The sequence below is a fragment of the Phocoena sinus genome, chromosome 9, assembly GCF_008692025.1.
Source record: "Phocoena sinus isolate mPhoSin1 chromosome 9, mPhoSin1.pri, whole genome shotgun sequence".
Lineage (NCBI taxonomy): Eukaryota > Metazoa > Chordata > Mammalia > Artiodactyla > Phocoenidae > Phocoena > Phocoena sinus.
This window is the reverse complement of record NC_045771.1, coordinates 55,146,883-55,169,623: the sequence shown is the minus strand read 5'-3', so window position 1 is coordinate 55,169,623 and position 22,741 is coordinate 55,146,883. Positions and strand designations below refer to the sequence as shown.

Here is a 22,741-nt window from a genome sequence, read left to right as displayed (position 1 = left end):
TTAAAAAGATCTTTTCCTACCTTCACATTATCTGGATGCAGCCCCCCAGGGTGCTTGTCCATGTACTGACATAAATCAGTATGCTAGAAGAAAAAGGGGAAAATGTATTAACATCCCTCTGGCTATAACACAGTGAATCAATATTTTTTTACTTCAAAGTCATCATTACATTCTGAACAAAGCAAATATAAGACAAGTGGGTGGATTTTTTAGTGTATGCAGTTGCATGCCCCTCCGCCCCGTTTTAACCACAATCAAATCATTATCTTTACCTCTAGGCTCTGTCTTACATTAAACATATCTGTATGTGTATTAGAAGGAATTCACATCCACAATTTTTTACTTTGTTAAATGCCTAATTTTCTCCTCATTGAACATACATCTCTTAACTGAAAAAAAAAAAAACCCTACCTAAAAATATATGTCTTAACTTAAAAAAACTAAAGCACATACACACACACAATTAACCAATCCAATTACAATTTCAATTATCTTGTATTTTCCAAGTGGAAATGCAGGTTATGATTATTTATGTTATATGAGATGAAAATACTACAAACAGATCATTACAGTAAAATTAATCATTGGATTTATTTGAGTGTTTCATAACTATATTTATTAAAAATAATTTTCAGATTCTCAGAACTCTTGAATATATTTGAGAAAATATTTACTTTATAAAACTTTATAAAGATTTACTTTATAAATCAATACAAATACTTGCAAAATTATAAATTAAGACAAATACATCCAGATATAACTTAAAAGGAATATCCCTAGATAGCAACTTATGCAGTTATTCCTTCAAATATCCCAAGCTCAATTTGCACACAATTATATATTTTCTTTTTAATGCTTTCTCTGTTTATATTATGAGTTACATAAAACTTGGAAAAAAACATGTAGAGTTGCTATATAAATTTTTCTAATCTTATTGGAGGATACTGTAAGATTTGTGACATTAAAACACTTAATCATTCTGTAAAAGCCAGTGATCATGATTATTCGTGCCCCATTATCAGGCTTCAATTATTCAGGAATCATAAGTTTTTGATACTTTCAAGAACCTGTACCATGGCTATAGCCACGATGACAACAGTTCAGATTCCTTTATGAGTTTTTATTGCATGCCAGGTGGTAACTCCCAAGGATACAGAGCAGAATTTAGCATTCATTCATTATTCATCACGTATTTCTTGAGCACTTATTATCTTCCAGGCACTACACTAATCACTAAGGGCATAGAATTCAATGAAATAGATGCTGGTGGAAAAAACCAGGCATGTCAGTAATTACAGTGGAGTATGTTGTATATTAAGAACAGTACTGGGTAATGTTTGAGGACATAGCAGGGGGGAACTTATTGTGGTCTAAAGATTTCAGAAAGGCCTCCAGAAAGCATTACTTCTAAGTAAGACCTGAACAGAGAATGAAAAGGGTCAGCCAATGGAAGAACAAAGGGAAAGAAGATGGGACAGAAGAAATGCTCTTAGATATATTTTGAGACAATATTGCCTTTATCTTGCACCACACCCAAGGTGTTTAACTTCCAAATGAAAGTCAAGTTCCATGAGGACAGAAACTACATTTGATTTGGAAATTATTGTCTCTCTGGTCCAGTCAGTGACAGAGAAGAACAACTAAATAAATACAAGTGGAAACAGCTTTACATATAGTATAGCTCATTAAAAATGAGCCTAAAATATAATTATAATGGGTTCCATGGAGTTTTTCCTGACTATATAAAAGTTTTATTTCATGCATTTAATTAATTGAGGACTGATTTCTGGATCCCAAACTGCCACTTTATAACTCCATATAATTAACCTCTCTGTCCTTTCAACTAAGGCTAACACCTTCCCTAGAGATTTCTGAAGAACATATAAAATAGTACATGAAGCACTGACATATATACACTACCAAATATAAAATGGATGGCTAGTGGGAAGCTCCTGCATAGCACAGGGAGATCAGATCGATGCTTTGTGATGACCTAGAGGGCTGGGATAGGGACGGTGGGAGGGAGGCTCAAGAGGGAGGGGATATGGGGATATATGTATACATATAGCTGATTCACTTTGTTTGTTGTACAGCAGAAACTAACACAACATTGTAAAGCAATTATACTCCATAGATATTAAATAAATAAATAAAAATAAATAAAATAGTACATGAGAAAGCAGTTTTTAATCAATAGCATGATACACAAAAATAAGGTAGTATTTAAGATACTGCCCATTATACAGTAAGACTCATGAGGGGAAGAACTGTAATTTGCTCATTGCTTCACACACAACAAATAAAGTGGTAAATAGAAAGTACATCCAATCATAACAATAATCATATAGCCACATGTTAAAATTCCTATTAAAAATATAAATTTTCAGTTTATAAAACAAAATCAAACTCACACAAGCTAAATATACACAACAAAAAATAACAGAAAACCTGAAAATAAAGAAATAATATATCATATTATATATTACACATTTACATTATTTACGTTTTAGGATATTTATACTGGTAAATATCAATAAAAAAGCAAAAAATCAGCATATCAATATAAATATTAGACATATTAGAATTCAAAGGGCAAGAATCTGGAGAATCTCAAATGGAGGAAGAGACAAGAGGTAGTACAAGGTCTTATTTTTATACCCTAGCCAACTTCTGTTCTACCTGCATTAAAAACCGTTTTTTTTCCCTCTCTTTTGTAATACACAGTACTATGCCTGGAACTGCATTAGATGTGCCTAAATTACAAATTTCATCACATCTCTTCTTTCTTTTTAACTTCTCTCCTTAGTTCAACTCATTGGCTTATGTGACCTTTATGATTTGCACTGGTCCCAAAATACAGAACTAAACTTAACAATAATGCTGGGAGGTACTTCTCTGTCATTCCATTTTTTAAAGTCATCCTACACATACAAGTTCTGAACAGAAGGCCCCTATGGCACATGACCAACAGATCACTATCCACCGATGAGACACAGATAATCTCAGGTCCATCTGACTTGATCTCTGACTATTTCTTGTTCTAACACTAAAAGGAGTATCTTTAGACTAGGTGCCTGGTGACTACAGATCAAACCCAGTAACTCTTCCCCCTCCAATCTCTATCTTGGCTCTTGGCTAACATCGCTTCTTGCCCTCACTACATTATGCCTCACTTCATCTTCCTACACCCTCTTATTCACTCTATCACTGCTGCTGTTCTTCAGGGGAAGGCCTTCAGAAGCACTTGTGTCTGACAGGTTTATACCTGAATCCCTAAGAATACTTCATCAGTCTTCCATGGAGTGCGTGGTTTTAAACGAAGCTATCAAGTGTGGCTAGATTTGCAGACCAAGAAGAGGAGTGACAGTAAAAAGGAGCTGTTAAGGTTCAGTCCCCACACTTGCATACATTTCTTTCAAAATCAAGTTCCTCCTTCCTCACTGTTGATTACCCATCAAGTAGCATTTATTTGAGAATTTACATAGGTACAGGAGTGTTTCAAGGGGAAGGAATCTGAAGAACGTATCTGAAACCATAACACCCTAAACATAAACATTCTCTGTAAAGGAGCCACATTTACAGTTTAGGTTTCTCCATGTTGGTTTCATTACTCTGTGGCTGGATCAATTTAGAAGGCAGGAGACAGATCTCTCTTCGTAAAAAGGCAGGATACAGAAAGACCACAAAATATCGAAAAGACTTCTTACTCATAAGCACTTTCACACAGTAGAATCTGTTAATTTCAATCATATGTAGACCTGAGAACTGCATGACTAACAGTACACAGCCATGAGCCTTAAAGAGAAAGACATAAAAGGAAATTACAAAGATAAATTATAGATATGATGACAATTTCAAAACAGGCCTGAGTGGAGAACAGCCCTTCAAAAGAGTACCAGGAAAGAAAGTCCTGCCAAAGAAAAAGATGAGAAACTAGCTGGACCATGACATTCACCTTTTCATATTTTCCACTCTCCATTCCTTACTCTTTTTGAAACTGACTTTGGGTGAGGGAAAAGCAGCAATATACTGCCACTGAAAGCCACTGGTAAAAAGGCTCTCTGAAGACCACAGAGTCAGAAAAGCTCTTGGACATGAAAGTTTACCCAAATTCCTGGGCAGAAACAAGTATAAGTCAATTATTAAGTAGGCTTCATCATTTAGTATGTGCTTATGTTTCTTTTTAATCAATGTATCATCCATGAAGTGAGGTTTTCCAACTTTTGGCCCTTCAAATGATCAGACCTCTTACTCAAGAGATATCAAGTTCCTCAGATAAATTATGCTTTTGTATTAGCACTGGTCTTCAGACTGGACTTTTCTCATTAAGCAGGAATCTAAATAGAGCCCCTTCCCTAAAACATGCATTTTTTCCAGTCTCTTATGTTAAGCATGGTGTCTACAATATTTGTCAGCTAATTTTGATGTTTTTCAGAAGCACTGACAAAATATGACATTGAAAATAGCACAGCCCTATTTTCCAGCATCTAGGTTAAAAATAAGGATGTCTTTCCATGGGGATAACCATCAGAAATCCTCATTTTGAAGTTATGTTACACACAGCCTCCACATTCTTTACTTCTTTTCATTTAGTTTTCCATTTTGACAACAAGAGTCAGTATATTCAGGCTTAGTGTAATTTTTAAAACATTAAAAACAAAACTGCTTCGCAAGAATAAGAATATGGAAAGATTCCAGAAGATAATAATACTAATTCTGAATTTCTTTCTTCTTAAGGAATAGGCTTATTTTATGAATAAATACCAAGACTCAGCTATATTTTTATTTTGAAATTAATGAAAAGACTTATAAAACAAAAAACATTAAGTGAAAACACGTGATTTAAAAAAAAAAGATGGGATATGTTAAGAACTAGTTGATAACATGTACAACTTGAAAGCATAAAAAATATAGAGCCCTCCTTTTCCGGACTGATTTTGATTGTTTAAGGAGCTCCCTGGTCCTCATCTCAGTTTGATTACACTCCTATCTCTTCCTTATAATGAGTAAGTGACCCATTATAAAAAACCTTTAAATAGTACTCTGACTGGTAAGAGAGCTGAAAATCAAGAAATCTGCAAATATCTAAAGGACAAGAGCAATTATTTCCACTCTTCAGTGGTACCACACGGGGTCCCAAAATTAATGGCAACGATGGCAACTTTCGTGTCTCCAAGGCAGCAAGTGTGGCAGACGCTTACTTGTGATGCTTAATCTACTACTGGCTAATGTCACCTTTATTACCATTGTCCTATGTCTGGGACACACCACATGCACTCTAACTAAAACCACACTTTAAGAACAGTTGCGCATTTTGGTAGAACTCACTATCGTTTTAGTTTTTAATCTGTTTCACCTGTAGCTCATTAAAGTTGTGTGATTCACTGGGGAATAGCTGCTGCTAGAGGCAACTGAAGAAAACTTATAGAAGTTGAGCGCTCCTTTCTTCTACAGCAGTCAATGCCATTTCCTCTGGCTATAATCTCTGTTTTAATCAGCCTGCATTGCTGTGAGAATTAATACATCAAATTACTGAGCAGCTAGTTTCAAACTGCTCTTATACGAAGTCCACAGGCTTAAACCGACTTTGCATTTTTTTCCATTAAGCTTTATAGTACTCATTTATTTATTCCCAAATCATAATTAATAAAATTTTAATGTTGTGAGTTCCAATACATAAGCACTGTTCATTAGTGAGAAAAAATGAAAAGAAACACTAATCAACTTCCCCTTTAAAACAAAACCATAGCCGTTCAAGATGCTTTATAGAGAAGGTTTGTACCCGCTATATACCACAGGGACCCACTTTTAAAACAGTGGTTAAAAAATAATTTATTTTAAAGTTTGTAAGTATTCTATTAAATGTTATTTAAGCTTTTTGCAAATGCATTGAAATCCCTTTTCTTTAATGACAAAAACAAGACATTCATGAACAAATACAAAAGTACTATCTCTTCCCTCAGAAATAAAAATTCTAATTATGATTACTGTGCCTTAAGTCGCATCATAGGACGTGGTATGACAATAGAGAAAATACGGTCTTCCAATCTGTTCCATACACCCAAAATTATGTTCTTAAATGGAATATTCTCAAATATTCTACTGTTCTTGTAAAGACTTATTTTATATATTCCAAAGCCTGTTTCCAGGTTATTTTATTTTCACCTGTTTTTACGCCACTTAGGAAATGTTTGAAATTCTGCCAGTAAACCACACACATATTTCCTGGGAAGGGCAAGGGTAGTTAACATACACAACAGTTAATACTATATAAAAATCCTCTCATAGTAATCACACTGCCTTGGCTTATTCCTAATTAAATTAGTCATTTTTTATCATATAATGTATTTTTCTCCTTTTGGGACATAACAAACCTAAATGTGACTTAGTGATCCCATCATTCTAACTAATTGGTTTCAGCTGTCATTTCTGAATCTAAAATGCATGGGCAGCCTGGGGATGGTGACTGGAACAGGAAGCACTTCCAACCACATTCCCATTGTGTAAAACCAGCAACCTGAAAGATCTTTTCCATTAAAACAAAAAACTTACTATTTGGCTTCTGGCAATGACACTACGGGTAGAGAGATTGTATAGGTCTACCCAGGCGGTAAGACTGTCGTGAGTCATTTTTCTCACATAAAGAGAATGCAGACATTTATTTTCCAGTAGTTCAAGTGTCTGAAGTAGTTTCAATATTGTAGGGGGTAATTCATAAACCAAACACATATCTATATCCATATATCTATGTCCATATCACTTCATAATACTTATAGAGGGGTATAAATGATAGTCCTTTTTTAAATTAAATAAATTGAAAGTATAGATTTGGGAAGTTTCAAAAATGGTGGAAATCTTCTAGAAGAAGAACTCTGTGGTTCTACAGAACCAAATGCTATTACTGCATTAGAAGACTGTGTAAATGTGCTCTCTTGAAACAGTGAAGGAAAGAGTACTCAGCATGGTTTATATGCCCTCTGGCACACCATTCACAAGCCTAAAACATATAATAAATTTTAACAGAGTCAAATAGACACTTTAAAAAGATTTTCATGCTATTCTGAAGCCACGTTTAAAAGGAAAAAGAAAAGGCCAATGGGTATAAAGAATGGAAAGCTCTGATCATCCAACATCCTCAAGAATTTGAAAAAGAAAAGGTTAACAAATGGGCCACAAAAAACTTTTTGGAGTCAAAGTATGAGATGGAAAAAAAAAAAAAGGAACTGGAATAGTTCTCAGGAATATATTAACTCTGAAAACCCTTCTGGAGCTGCCCTGCTGGAAATATGAGAGATCCTGAAATTATAAGGTAAAAGTAACATGAGTGAAAAGATTAGAAACAGAGGAAAAGAGGAGAGAGGGAGGAGAAACAGAGGGAGAGAAGACAGAGGAATCAAAGGTGGCTATCCTGGAATAACTTTTTCTGGCTACAAAGTAGAAAAGACGAGCCTTTTTTATAATCTGGGGTCTAAGGGTTAAGAATAACACCCACATAGGGACTGATCATACCAGATGTGTGTTTCAGAAAACTTTATGAAATATACTGTATAATGAGCTTCAGGTACATGGGTTTTTTTAAAATTTTTATTGCAGTATAGTTGATTTACAATGTTACATGTTATTCTTCATTTTAAAAATAGTAATTCTGGAACACGTAATCACAAGGAAAACATTAAACAATTATAACTTGTTAACGTTGTCACCCTTTTTTTTGGCATACCAACTGATATTCAAAATATATTTTCAAACTCATAGTGGGTAAAGTATTGCAAATGTATAAAGATGGATAAACAGTATTCACTATTCAAGAGCTTACTGATGACCATGGGGGAAATAAGAACGATAACTCAATAATAGTCTCTCTCTTATCTTAAATGAAACATTTATAGCTTTGTTCCTATCACTTGACCAAGTAGTGACAACTTCAGGTGTTTTTTTTTCCCAAGGAAATACAGAAGGATGTATTAGAAGGAATGTTATTAAGATTCTGCAATGCAAAATACCTTAGAGTTATTAAACATGGTTATGAATATCTGATTATTTATGGAACAAGAGCTGTGTGCTACAGACTCCAAAATGGGACAAATCAAAATCTCTTGAGCGGGTGAAATAGTTTGAAAGATAAGTTTATACTACAAATGTAAAGCTCATTTATAGCTTCAATTAAATCCCTGGCTGGTGGGAATACAAATAATTTAGAATGATAAAGCTTTCGGGGAAAGTCCTGACAAACAATGAAGTATACGAAATGTATGTTTGTTATATATGATGAAAGAGACAACTTATACTGCTATTCCTGTGGCACACCTGAAGCATAAGCACATTATAAGGTAATGTACTTACATTTAGGTAAGATCTATTTTTTTCATTAAGTTAAATTATTTCAATATAGTACATAAAGGGGCAAAGATAGTTTAGGTTTCCTCAAACTCTGTGAGTAAAAGGATCACACCAACATTATTTTTTTTAATGCAAGTTTTTACCTACAGGGTCTAATGCTCTGAAGCATGAGCAGTTGAAGAGTAGTGAAACATATTGTTAAGGATCCACAAAAAATTGTAAAAGTTTTGTCTGAAGTAGCTCTTTTAATAGCAAAGAATAAAAAGACCTCAGATCACAGAGGGGGTTAAAAAAAAAAACCCATGAATTCTTGTATTCTGAGTACCGCCAAAAGTTAAAATGAAGTAGAGATTCCAAAGTATCTTTTTTCTTAGCATCTACAGTCAAAAGTCAAATTGCTGGCTTACCTGACCTAAAAAAAATTTACCAAAGAATAAATCATCACTCTGTTTCTTTTCTTTCACTACTTGCTTTTGCTCAATCCATGTACAAAGGAAATGTGCTTAATTCCTTGCCATGCAAGAGTATGAAATTAGGGCTTCCCTGGTGGCGCAGTGGTTGAGGGTCCGCCTGCCAATGCAGGGGACACAGGTTCGTGCCCCGGTCCGGGAAGATCCCACATGCCGCGGAGCGGCTGGGCCCGTGAGCCATGGCCGCTGAGCCTGCGCATCTGGAGCCTGTGCTCCGCAACGGGAGAGGCCACAACAGTGAGAAGCCCGCGTACCGCTTAAAAAAAAAAAAAAAAGAGTATGAAATTAAAGATACCCTGGAAAAAGAACTGCTTTATTTTTCTTTCTCCATCATTAGACACTTGCAAACTTGCCAAGATAATAACTTTCCCAGGAGCTTGACATATTTGCCAGATATAGTTGATATTCTGAATATGAATTCTGAAACTTCAAGAAGTGAAGACCAACATTATTGCTCCTCATGATGTTTTAAACTTTTATACCAAAATCTGTTATATATTCAGTGAATCAGAGCTAAAAATATCTTTTCATTTTCCTGACTGTACAATTTGCCATAAAAAGGTTACCGAAAAATATTTCAAGAGAAAGAATAAAGTCTCACTGAGTTTGTCTGGGATGAATTCAGGAAGTGCTTTCCTGATGCCGTGGTTGAAAATACCATTTGAAAGTCAGTCTTAGCAAAATTTAATAGAAGTTATTGGAGCTTAAATTTTAAATCAGTCACTAAAAAATTGTTAGAAAATCATAGTGGAGAATTTTGGCCAAAACATTTCAATATTTACTTCAAAATAAATTAGTAGGCCTAGCACGTAATTATTATAATCAACATATAAAGTTGGTTGTAATAATCTGTATCAAGAAAAACATAGCAAACACCATTCTTGACATAGAAGGTGACCACATTTGTACTTGACCCTTGATGCTACGTATGATACAAAAGCTTGTCGTAAGCAAGCTGATTTAGTGCCCTTATTGATAAAACATGTAGTTCTTAAATGTTAAAAAACCAGAATCAAGTGTTTAATATTTTAAAATAATCATTATTTAAAGTTTTATTAAGAATTTTAAATTTATCCAAAATTTAAAATGATATCAAAGAAAAGCACGGGATTTTTATACTAATGCAAAGGGTGCATGAATTTTAAAATGTGGATAAACTTTGGTACATAACTACATTTATTGATTTGGAACACTGGTAGCATTAACTTCTGTAAGTTTTTAAAAAGGTTAAAAAACAGCATCTGTACTACATAAGTATAGTGTACACATAAATATACACATATACATGCATACAACATGCATGTGAGTATGAATCACAAAAGGAGTCTTCAAAAGAAAAACACATGGTAGCATTGGCTTTCTCTAGAGTAGTTGGATACTAAGTAATCTGGGATATGTCCGTCAAGACAGGCCAACTTATGTTGCTGTGATAACAAATAACTCTTGTTCACAATTTACTGGCCAAAGCAATCCACAAGGCCATGCCCTAGTTTAACAGGGAAGGCAGGTATAATCTTCCTGCAAGGGTTGGGATCCAAATACCAGAAAACAGTAATACAGTCATCTACATTAAGCAAATTACACTCAATTTTTTTTTTACTCTACAATAGTAAGAATGATAAATACATATATATTTGCATTGAATTTTATTTTTAAGACTTTTTTTTGATGTGGACTATTTTTTAAGTTGTTATTGAATTTGTTACAATATTGCTTCTGTTTTATGCTTTTGTTTTTTTTTTTTGGTTTTTTGGCCCTGAGGCATGTGGGACCTTAGCTCCCTGACCAGGGATCGAACCCACACCCCCTGCATTGGAAGGTGAAGTCTTAACCACTGGACTGCCAGGGAAGTCCCTTGCATTGAACTTTAAAAGAAACTTTTGTCAAGGATTTAATAACTTCAAAAAGGATGCTACAGTTTTATGAACTCAATTATTTCTCATCCAAAGTTAAGTTTTCTAGAAATTCTTCCTATACCAGGTTATCTTTTCCCCCTCTGAACTCTGAAAATCTTTTGATTTTCTGGTATATGTCTGATATATTTGGATATGTAAATCAGAACCCCATATTTTAACAGTAACTTCCCTAAAAGATAACAAATCCCTATTAAATTAAAGGGTTAAATTGCATTTTAAAATTAATCTTGGGCTTCCCTGGTGGCGCAGTGGTTAAGAATCCACCTGCCAATGCAGGGGACACAGGTTAGGGCCCTGGTCCTGGAAAATCCCACATGCCTCAGAGCAACTAAGCTGGTGTGCCACAGCTACCGAGCCTGCGCTCTAGAGCCCGCGAGCCACAACTGCTGAAGCCCACACACCTAGCCCGTGCTCCACAACAAGAGAAGCCACCACAATGAGAAGCCTGCGCACTGCAACGAACAATAGCCCCCGCTCACTGCAACTAAAGAAAACTCGTGCACAGCAACGAAGACCCAATGCAGCCAAAATTTAATTAATTAATTAATTAATTAACTTAAAAAAAATAAAATTAAATTAATCTTTATGACACTATGCCATAGGTTGGGTTCTCCAGGTGGAGTTTGGGGCTACAGTATGCATATTATGTAAAAGGAATGAAGTGTTTATTAGGTGAAAGGAATGAAAAGAAAGCAGGACTGGACAAAGGACGTGAAAATGTGATGCAGGCCAATAAAGCCTTGGCCAACCTAGCCCCAGATTTGCCCTGTGTTGGGCAGAAATGGCCAGGCCTTTATACCTCCGCCTCACATAGTCACCAGATACAGGATGCCTGTGGAAAGTCACGACCTCATTCAAGATGGGTCCCTGAAGCTGAGCCAGATCCCTATTTGCTGACGGAGATGCATTCTGGTGACCATATAGCTATGCTTGTTGTAGCTAGGCAGCAAGTTCTCCTTTAAAGAGGATATGGACCCCATATCTTTGTGTCTGTTATGCTCTGTAAGGGTGTTTTAATGAAAACCTTGAAAAATGACTCTACATTTATAGTACACACACACACACACAATCAAATCTGGTGCATCCACTTTATGGGAAAAAAATACCAATTTGGCAGAGATGTATAGAGTTTCTAGTGTAATTGTACTAAGAGACACACCAAATGAGAAATCAGCCCCTGCCCTCAGGAAACTAGCTGCCCATGCATCTTACACAGATGTCACAATGATAGAAAAATAATCAAGTTGTCCTGCTCACCCTTTGCAAGATACCACTCAGTTCACTGTATTTTTAATCAGGTAAAATCTGATTTAAAAAAAAAAAACAAAAAAAACTTTAATCCTCTCTTTTCTTCTTCTAATAAATATTCCGTTACTAATCATCTCTCCCCACACCTCTTCTCCCCAGCATTGCTGACTTTCTGTCTTGTTGTTAGAATTAGATACCGTTCCTCAATACATATCCTAAAATCCTAGCTAAAATACTCAACATTTTGGCTTTCCCTGCTGCTTCTAACTTCCCTATCCAAGTAGAAAGGGCAGAGAAATATAAAGAGGAGAAAAGGGAACCAATTCAATCTTCCAAATGTTCCTGATGATGGCTGAAATGAGACTCAAAGCTTTAAAACAAAGATCACATATTCAAGAAAAAAGGAAAAACCCAGAAGAAGGAAAATTCCTACTTAGCAAATAGCTGCCATGACAAACTTGTTTTTCAGCTTCTCAATTATGAAATAAAAATGAGGCATGAGCATCTGTTGGGGATTTATAACTGGACTCCTATCTGCCAGGGAAAAAGGAGTAAATTACTCAGTTGAAATTGGAGGTTAACTTAGAACTATAAAGTTCATATTTTCAAAAGGAAGTTTCTAATCATACATAGCAATCAAAAACCTAATGAACCTGCAAAATAAGCAACCTATACATTCTTAATAATTATGTTTTAAAATCAGAATGCGTCACCATTTTTTATTCCGTATACATACACTTACATTGTAAAAAGCTTCTTATTGGCTTTAAAATGCTCTCAAATGTATGAGTGTGTGTTTATACAGCCTATCAACATCCCACAATCATCATAACAAACTATAAGAAAAAACAAACAAAATGACTAACTGACCAATTAACAATCATAAATATTTTCCATCAAGACAGGACATCCTAATAAAGGCATGGTCACACTTTAGACACTGCTTGTGTGCCTAAAACTTTACTGATGGGATGATAATCTAATAACAGTTCATTCAAATATCTTCACTCCCACTAGCCTTGTCACATCTGATAAACTCTGATAATTGATAAATAGCAAAGATTTATATACTCCATAACCATTAAAGTGAAAAAATTATCTAGTTACACAGTGGTATACACAATGACAAGCTCAAGCATTTGTTCATGTTTAAACTTATTAAGAATGGATACAATTCCAAGGTAAAGATGGCAAACTGGACATATGTACCCATCCTGTACTCTCTTGAATCCCCACTCACCAAAATTTTAGAAGCTCCAAAACAGATGGTAGCAAGTTTAGCATACAAAATGCAAACAAACAACAAATGATTATTAAACTGGCAGCAGGGAAAGCCTAGAAGCAGCCTTATTTATATGACAGAACAACCAAAAGGCTCAGGGCTGACACCAGGAAGTGGGAATGACCAGAAGGTCTATATACAGAGGTCTAAAATATGAAAGCGTGATTGGAAGTCTTTTCAGTAGATATTTAATCCTTATATCCCTTATCCCCCTCTGCTTACATAGGTAACTGCCTCTACCAAACCCAGAGAGGGCAAAACAGAGAACTGGGAAACCCAACCAGTTAGGAACAGAGATACCATCCTGAAACAGGAGGATTAAGTGGATTTCCATCTCCCACTCTGCTTCCAGAAGATTGTCAACTAGGACTCTATCTTCTAGGCAGGAGTTTAGGAGAATTTTTACCAGGAATCTTACAGCACTGCAGGAAAGATGGATAGTGATATATCAAGGGTTTCTCAACAAAATGGCTTCATCAGTTCCTACAGTGAAATTCATGGTGAACCAGCTACCCAGCACACTTGGAGCACCCAATCAGGTTGTTACTGCACCACTTTTAAGTTATGGCCAGACAACTAAGAATCACCAGTTATCACTCCACAGCCTCTAATATTAAAGACAGAGACCAAAACAAACTAGAAGAAAAAAAACTCAGTAGAAACAGAGAAAATACTATTAAAAAAGCTTCAAAAAAAGATCATTAATATTTTCAGTGAGTTAAGAAACTATATTGCAATCTTGAAACAAGAAAAGGATATTATAAAATGGAATATTCTGGGAACAAAAAGGTCTCTTAGAAATGAATAATATTAAAAATTTTTTAATTTCAATAGAATAGGTGAAACACAAAGTTGAGAAAATGTCCCTTAATGATGAGCTAAAGGAAAAAATAATTAGAATATAAGAGAGAAAAGATAAGAAAATTAGAAGAGCAATCCAGGAGGTCCAACATTTACATAATAGAAGATCCAAAAAGAAAAGAAAAAGTGAAGGGAGGAACTCATAACAAAATAATTTAAGATACTTTCCTGGAACAGAAGGACATATGCACATTAAAAGAGCTTGACCTCATTAGTCACCAGTCACGAGGGAAATACAAAACAAAATGACAAGAAGAAACTATTATACACCCCCTATCACCAAAAAGGCATACAATAACAAGTACTGGAGAGGGTGTGGAAAAATCGGAAACCCCACACACTGCTGGCTACATTGTAAAACGGTGCATGCAATTTGCAACATAGTTTAAGACAATCCCTCAAAAATTTAAAGATAGTCATCAGATGACTCAGCACACCCATTCTTACGTATATACTCAAAAGAATTGAAAACAGGGACTCAAAACAAATGACTACACACAAATGTTCATAGCAGCACTATTCACAGGAGCCAAAAGATGAAAACAACTCAAATGTACATCAGCTGATGAATGGATAAACAAATGTGATATTATCTTGTTAACCAAGATTTCAGAAATCGAAATCTAATTGAAATAGAGAGGCTTTATTTGGGTTGTGTCAGACTACATGTAGGAGACACAAATTCAAGAAACACTTGAATTGTGTTCTGTAGCACTACAAAATGGAGGAAGCTTATAAAGGCAGAAATTGCAAGGCCACAGTTAGCTACCTAAATTGTTTGTCAAGAATTATAATTGGAACAGGCAAGAAGTAAGGGTGCTTGTTAAGCAGGGACTGGTTGGGGTCTGAAGTGGTTGCATAGTTACAAGGGGTGGGGACCTTGAGACTATATAAAGTTGCAGCTGAGGGATGTTGTTCTAAACACAGCTGGTGGTATCATAGGGTTTGATATAGTTCAGAGCAAATTCAAATGCTCAGTGGGGCAGAGATGTGTCTGAAACCAGAACCTCAATGACTGCCTGACACCCTTTTTGTATGCCTGATCTATGATTATGCCATTATAATTTCAATTTGTCATCAATCCATATACCATGGACAATTATTCAGCCACAAAAAAGAATGAAGTACTGATACAGGCTACAACATGAATGAACTTTAAAAGCATTATACTAAGTGAAAGAAACCTGCACAAAAAGTCACATATTAATGATTCCATTTAGATAAAATGTCCAGGCAAATCTACAGAGATATAAAGTATATTAGTGATTGCCAGCAGTTAGAAGGGTAAAGAATTCAGGGTGACTGCTAATGGATATGGGACTTCTGTTTAGGGTGATGAAATTTTCTAAAATTAGGTAGCAGTGATGGTTCCCAAACTCTGAGAATATACTAAAAACCACCGAATTATACACTTTAAAAGAGTGAATTTTGTTATGTGAACTGTTGTATTAAAAAAAAAGAGAATGGAAAGACATGAGTTTCCAGATTGAAACGGTGCACTGAATGAAAACAAAGCTACATCTTGGTCAACTCTTTGCTTCATCATGAAATTTCAAAACACTGGAAATAAAGAGAAGAATTTTAACAGAAACAGTGGAAACTAGACAACAATGGAGCAATTTCATTGAAATTCTAATGAAATTATTTCCAACCAAGAAACCTATATCTAGCCAAAATGTCAATCAAACGTAAGTGCAGAATAAAGATATTTTCAGCAATGCAATGTCTCAAATAAAAAAATGTCCCACACACTCTTTCCTAGAAAGCTATTAGAAATTGTGTTCACCCCAAAACAAAACAACATGAGATGGAGGAAAAAAGAGCTCCAGCCCAGTAGCGAGGGGAGGGGCACTGCAGGAAACCAGTGACAGGAGATGCACCAGGCAGAGGCTTGGGGAGGTCTTGAATTAATGGTAGAAACGAAAACTGGGCAATTATTAATTTCAGGGAAAACAAAAAAGCAATCACAGTATACTACATGCCTCAGCTATAAACAAGATTTATATTGACATAATAATGTGAATTTTGAATTTCTGATCTAATCAAAATTATAATATACCTATATCGAGAGGATGGAAGGTTGGGAGGGTGGCAGGATAGGATGCTCACTTGTTTCAAAGCAGAAAATTTTTTTAAAAGACCACTAAATTCCCATTTTTCACTGTAGGAATCAATGGATGATGCCAAAAGGTGAATAATCAAGAAGTGGCAATAAAAGAAAGTCTTATTAAATATTCAGAGGAAAATCCGAAAGAATCAGTTAAAAGAGTTGAAAGTAAAAACTATTTTTCATAACAAACCACAGAATTAACTGGCTCTTTATATGCGTGTGATGTACAACTTGCATAAAAACAACAATCACAGCAACAAAATCAATGATTTAACCCTGGTGTGGGTTTAACTGCCCTTTACCAATGCATAAAGTGCATATTAAACTAAAATATTATGTGATGTTAACTGAATGAATTTGAAATAAATAAATGTAAGAAATAATAATAATCATATGAAAGAAGACCATTCATTATAATGGTTATTATAATGATATGCCTTTATCAAATTACTGATTTTGAAAATTGGTGAGAAGTTACAGGCACTCCATTTCATATGATATATAATAATGTATACTTCGCTTAGAGATAAATCTGCTAATGATTTTTTCTCCAATTACTTCATGGTCTATTCAAACATAATGTGAAGGTAATTGGAATTATTGAGCATCTTCATCCTGAACTTGGGCACTTTCATCAGACGGCAACTTTAGTACTTTAGCTGGAACGTTTGTCCAATTTCTCCAAGCTGATCATTACTGTCAGTCACCTGCCCCCTGAAATATGCACAGTTTTTTTAAGATTATTATTTCCTTAACTAAGGAAACTTGGAAATGATTTTTGTGAGGAAAAACAAACGATTAATACGCGAAATATGTTTTTTCCTTTCTAAAGGAATTCTCTTTTTTTACTACTGTTATCTTCCCTATGACTTCCTTCTACAAATGAAGTCTTTTTTTTCAGTCCATTCTTTTCAAATATCACAGATTATACCAGCTTCACCATTAAACGTCTATAGTTTAAATGATTAAATTTGAAATTAAAGTAAGAAAAATAATTTTTAAAGAAACCATAGGGGCATACTGTATTGTCATAAAAACAGTCTAATCTGTAGTGGAATGTACTCATAAACTGTGTGTCTTTGTAAATAAGCAGGCATTTACTATCACAACAGTTAAAGATCAGACACGCTCCCATCTTAAATCATGTGGATTAAAATACTGAACTGTAATCAGGACTTCCGAATAAGGAATGGCAACCATATGAAATAAAACTAGAACACAGAGAAGATAGGTATGATGTAAACAGAAAAAAATACACTAAAATCTCAGCACCCAACGTGACAGTGAACAAACACAGTTTAAAGTGACTAAAGGAGACCATGACTCCCTATTAGATGAGAAAAAGCCATTAGGGAAAAGGACAGAAAAGAAGATAATTGACTCTGTCCTACCAATTAGAGAAATAAGACATTCATAACAGAGCACTGATTGAAAGCTGGCTTGTTTTCTTTTTCATTTCTTTAATTTCTCCTTATGGTTCAAAATTCTTTTATCTTTAGCTGCCTGCACGTTCTGTCATCCACAACGTTTACATCTGTTCACTTGAAGTACTTGGTTCTGCATGGCAACCCACCCCTTCAGAATATAAGATCATAGTATTACACTGCATAACTAGCTCTCCATATATGAAACTAAAACATCCTTGAAAGTCTTCCATAAAGAAAAGTCCATGAGTCAAATCCAGTTTTCCTACTGTTGTCACTAAAACACAAATATATTCTAGTCCATGACATGTGAAGATCTATGACAGCGACTTATAACTCAAATGTCACATGAAGATTATCTAGTCTAAGATCACAGTCCTCCACCAGATTTCAACCTCGTTAAAAGTAAGGGCTATATATTTGTATCCCTAGAGCTTAAGAATAGTCCCTGGCACAGAGAAGACAGGCCACATGTGTTGGAGGAAAAAAAAAATGAATTATTAAGCGAATGACCATAACAAGTTGTGTTTCTGCTTCCCAAAATTATGCCAAATGGGATGAGTTTAAATAACAGTGCAAAAACTTGGGCAGTCCTTTGCTATGTAAACTTGGAGCTATCCAGATTCACACTCGACACAGGAGATGATGAAGCTACTGGGAAGGGCATGCATGGAGTATTGAATATCTAAGCCTGAATTTCCTCATCTGCAAAATGGAAGCACCTTATATCCACCACTTCACGGTTTCAGCTGGCACTGTATGACACAACATCTAAATTACATATTTCAATCCCTTGCATAAAGTACAGGTTAGGAACCCTCTCTACAATATTTCTGATGGAAATCCACTTATCCTCTACTGAATGTTCTTAGTGATAAGGTGTTCATTACACAAGGCACTGAATTTAATTTATGAGTAACACAAAACATTTGAACATTCTTCCCAGGATTAAACCAAAACTAGCCTCTCCAGAACTCTCACACTTGGCTTTCTTATCCTCTCTGGAATATTTGTTACCTTTTCTCTACGCTCTTCAGTATGGCTTCAATTCTCCTGAGTAAGTCTTCCTGGCACCTTTACTGGTTCCATGTTGTATCCGTTCACATGCCCTTCCAGGCGCACTCTCCTGTTTGCTTCAGCTCTTTGAGCCAAAGAAATTACTAGTCTTTTTCACATAAACTGTTTTTAAGTTAACTTTCCTCCACCTTGTTTATCCCTTTTTTTTTTTGATGTGGACCATTTTTAAAGTTTTTATTGAATTTGTTACAATATTGCTTCTTTTTTTTTTATGTTTCGGTTTTTTGGCCACGAGGCGTGTGGGATCTTAGCTCCCTGACCAGGGATCGAACCCACACCCCCTGCATTGGAAGGTGAAGTCTTTAACCACTGGACCGCCAGGGAAGTCCCTGCACCCTGTTTTTCTGTATTAGGTTGGGCTGCCTTTTTTTTAAACCAAATACACTGTTTTACTTAGCCCCACAGCAATTCACCTTGTAAGTTCTGCTCATCATTTCACCAGATCTTTTTTCACCCCTGATTCCATCACCCCAAGTGTTAATTATGACTCCCAGCGACAACACATATACAAATAGGTCAAGCACATCATCTCAATGTCTTCATCTGAGTCATTAATAAAAATATCAAATAGGACAAGGTCAAGGACAATGCCCTCCAGCATACACCGATAGACTTTTCTCCATTCCAGTGTCGATTCATTAATCAATAGGCTTTGGGTGAAGTTGTTCAACCAGCAATAAACTGAAAGAATAATCTTCTAACAACTGAATTTCAATTTTATGTTGATAAGGATCTCATGAGAGTCCCTGTCGCAACCTTTGCTGAAATAAGAACTAACACTGTTTCTTATTAAAAGGGAATGATTAGGGCTTCCCTGGTGGCGCAGTGGTTGAGAGTCCGCCTGCCGATGCAGGGGACGCGGGTTCGTGCCCTGGTCCGGGAAGATCCCACATGCCGCAGAGCGGCTGGGCCTGTGAGCCATGGCCTCTGAGCCTGCACGTCCAGAGCTTGTGCTCCGCAATGGGAGAGACCACAACACTGAGAGGCCCGTGTACCGTAAAAAAAAAAAAAAAAAAAAGGGATTGATTAGACTTGAATGTCTAAAAATCTTTTTTTGCATTTCACTAATGTTCTACAGTAAGCTTACATGTCTACAGATTCAGAGGTGTGTTCCCTACCACCTTTTAAAAACCAGCATTCCTTATATAACCTTCATTCTTGATGATTTCTCAAAGATTACATGCAATGGTTTTCTTTTCACATTCTATATGTAATTTACCTGGAACTACATAATGAATTCATTGTAGTAGATGTTTATATGAGTGTGGGTTTTTTTGGAGGGAGGGGGGGTTGGGAAGAGCAGGGAATTAAGGAAAGCATGTCCTATATCTGAAATTATTCCCTATATTGGGAAAATCCCCTGCTTTATGAATTTTGGTGGGAGGCAAGACCAAACCGTCATTACAAAAGTCAAAAGGCCAGACACTCACCTTCTCAGAGGCCTGTGCAGTCAAAACATGGGCATGGGACCCAGTGTCAGCTAACCAAACACAACCAACCCTCACTTAGCATTAAGAGCTAACAACCCAAAGAAGCAGGGAGAATGTCGACACCATTTTGACATCATCAGTGGAGGTAATAACATCCAGTCACCCAGGGCAGCCATGCCAGTCAAGTAAGAGACAGTATGTCTGCAGCCAGCAGTCCTGGGGGCAGCAGGATGTGCAGTGGGCAGGTCCATGCATGATATTGGTTCTGGGTCTGGCTCTCCAGCCTCACACTGTTCCTGCCCATTTTTAAAGTCTTCTCAGCAGGTCTGTCAGCCACATGTTAACCTCTTGATAACTTTTCAGATTAATTCAGCTAAAGAGGATGTCTGTTGCTTGAAACAGAGAACTCTGACTGGTACATTTTTCAGAGCAGCCAGCCACTTTAATTCCTTTGAAACAACTAGGTGGTTTCTGACTATCCCATTGTCTGCAGTCTGCTCTACCCGTTATGGAGTAAGATTTGCTCTACATCTTCTGCTTGGAAGAGAATTGTTTTGAGAGAAAAAATAAAGACTATAAAATAGGAGCTAAAGATGGAATATAGATAAATAGAAAAATAAAGAAAAAAAGTTTAAATATGAATTAAGTAGTTCTGCTTTCCCTAGGTTGTTCACAATAAGTAGTAAAACTATTAAGAGTCTCTTGCCCTTCCTGCTTCAAATGTCACTCACTCATATAAAACTTACTGGCTAAGCACCTACTATGTGCCAGACACTCTGCTAGGCATTGGAGAGGCAGCCTCTGCTCTTGTGAAACCCCAGTCTATCTAGCTCAGAGTCTCAGGTGAAATAGTTTTATCTGGTTTCATAAATAATCTCCTTTCTTACAGGTACTTCCTTCTCAGTATCCTCTGTTGGTGTTCCTCATCACTTTTCAGTGCCTTAATGTTATGCTGAATGTTGACGTGCCCCAGCGTTCAGTCCATGAAACTCTCTTCCATTTCTATGTCCATTTGCTCATACAGTGTTTTAATTACTGATTGCTGGACAAGAAACTAACCCAAAACTTTGTGGCTTGAAACAACCACCGTTATATTATCTCTGACAATTCTTGGGTCGAAAATTCAGAAAAGGCATAGCAGGGGACAATCCATCTTGGTTCCATGTGACATCTGTGAGACTGGAATCTGCCCCTTACCCCCACCCAAGAAGCCTTCTTCAGTCACATGTCTGGCACTAGCCTGGAGGGGCAAATGGCTTGGCTGGGGTCCTATGTCTCAGGCCTAACTAACTTCACACTGTCCTCTGGGTTCTCAGTTCTCCTCCATGTAATCCAGGGCCTCTCCCCATGGTCTCTCCAGCAGGACAACTGGAATTCTAACATGGCTGATCAGGATGCTCAAGAGTGCAAAACAGAAGCTGTCAGGACCACAACTGGCAGAGTGTTCCTTCCACCACGCTCTTTTATTGGTTAGAGCAAGTCACAAGCCCAGCCTTAATTAAGGGGCAGGGACTACACAAGGGTGTGAATATCCAAAGGCATGGTTCATTTAGCACCACCAAGGTAACAATGACCATACCTGGTGATCTCATCTAACCCGCTTGTTAAATATTATCTATGACCCAGACAACTTCCAAATCTCTACGGTGGACCTCTCTCCTAAATCCCAGACCCATATGTCTAACTGCCTTGTGACATCTTCACCGCATATATAATAGGCATCTCAAAGTTAACCCCTTCAAGGCTGAGTTGCATCTTCCTGCAGTCTGCCTCATCTCTCCTCACAGCAGCTCCACTGTTATAGTTGTTTCAGCCAAAACAACTTGGGATCATCCCTGACTCTTCTTCATTTCTCAAATGCCACATCAAAATGCTATCAGCTCAACCTTAGAAATACATCTAGAATCCAACCACTTCTCACAACCTCCACTGCTGACATCATCCCACACTTAAGACAGCTGTGACAGCCTCCTAACTGGTCTCTCTGTTTCAGAACTTGCCCATCTTCAATCTATTCTTGAGAAAGCAGCCAGAGAGATTCAATTAAAATATAAGCCAGATCAGATCATTTCTCTGTTCAGCATCCTTCAGTGGTTTCCCATCTCATTCTGAGCAAAAGAAAAGTTCATCAAAATAAAACTTTACAAGGCCCGACACAATCTGGACCCCATTGTGTCTTGGATTTTGTCTCCTCCTCCTGTCCTCCTTGCCTGCTCCATTCCAGCACAGGAACCCTGCTGCTCCTCACATAAGTCTTCTATCTGAAATGTTCTTGCCTTGAATATATGTCTTCCTCCTATACCTCCCTCAGATTGTTACCTAAATACCTCTCAGCAAGGCCTTCCCTGATCACTGTCATTTAAAGTTGTACGTGTATGCACGTGTGCACATATATCGTATCTCATAGGAAAGCAGAAAACTTTTCAATTGCCTCAGGATACTTTAATCTGGAAACCAGAATACTGATGGAGAGCTACAGTTTTTGAGAACAGATGTGGTATAAAATCATGCAAATTAAAGCATTCTTTGTAGATTTAGAAATCAAAATGTATGAGGCATAGAAACCAAATAATTAGGTAAATT

At 36.5% G+C, this 22,741-nt stretch overlaps 1 protein-coding gene across 3 annotated transcripts in view; it reads right to left on the bottom strand.

The window, feature by feature from the left end:
• The window catches only part of CDK14 (cyclin dependent kinase 14), a 595,562-nt gene that overhangs the window by 303,690 nt on the left and 269,131 nt on the right, over nucleotides 1-22,741 (bottom strand). For all 3 annotated transcript variants that reach the window (XM_032642400.1, XM_032642402.1, XM_032642401.1), the window contains one exon: nucleotides 21-83. In XM_032642400.1, coding sequence (XP_032498291.1) covers nucleotides 21-83 — 63 coding nt within the window. The remainder of the gene's footprint in view (nucleotides 1-20; nucleotides 84-22,741) is intronic.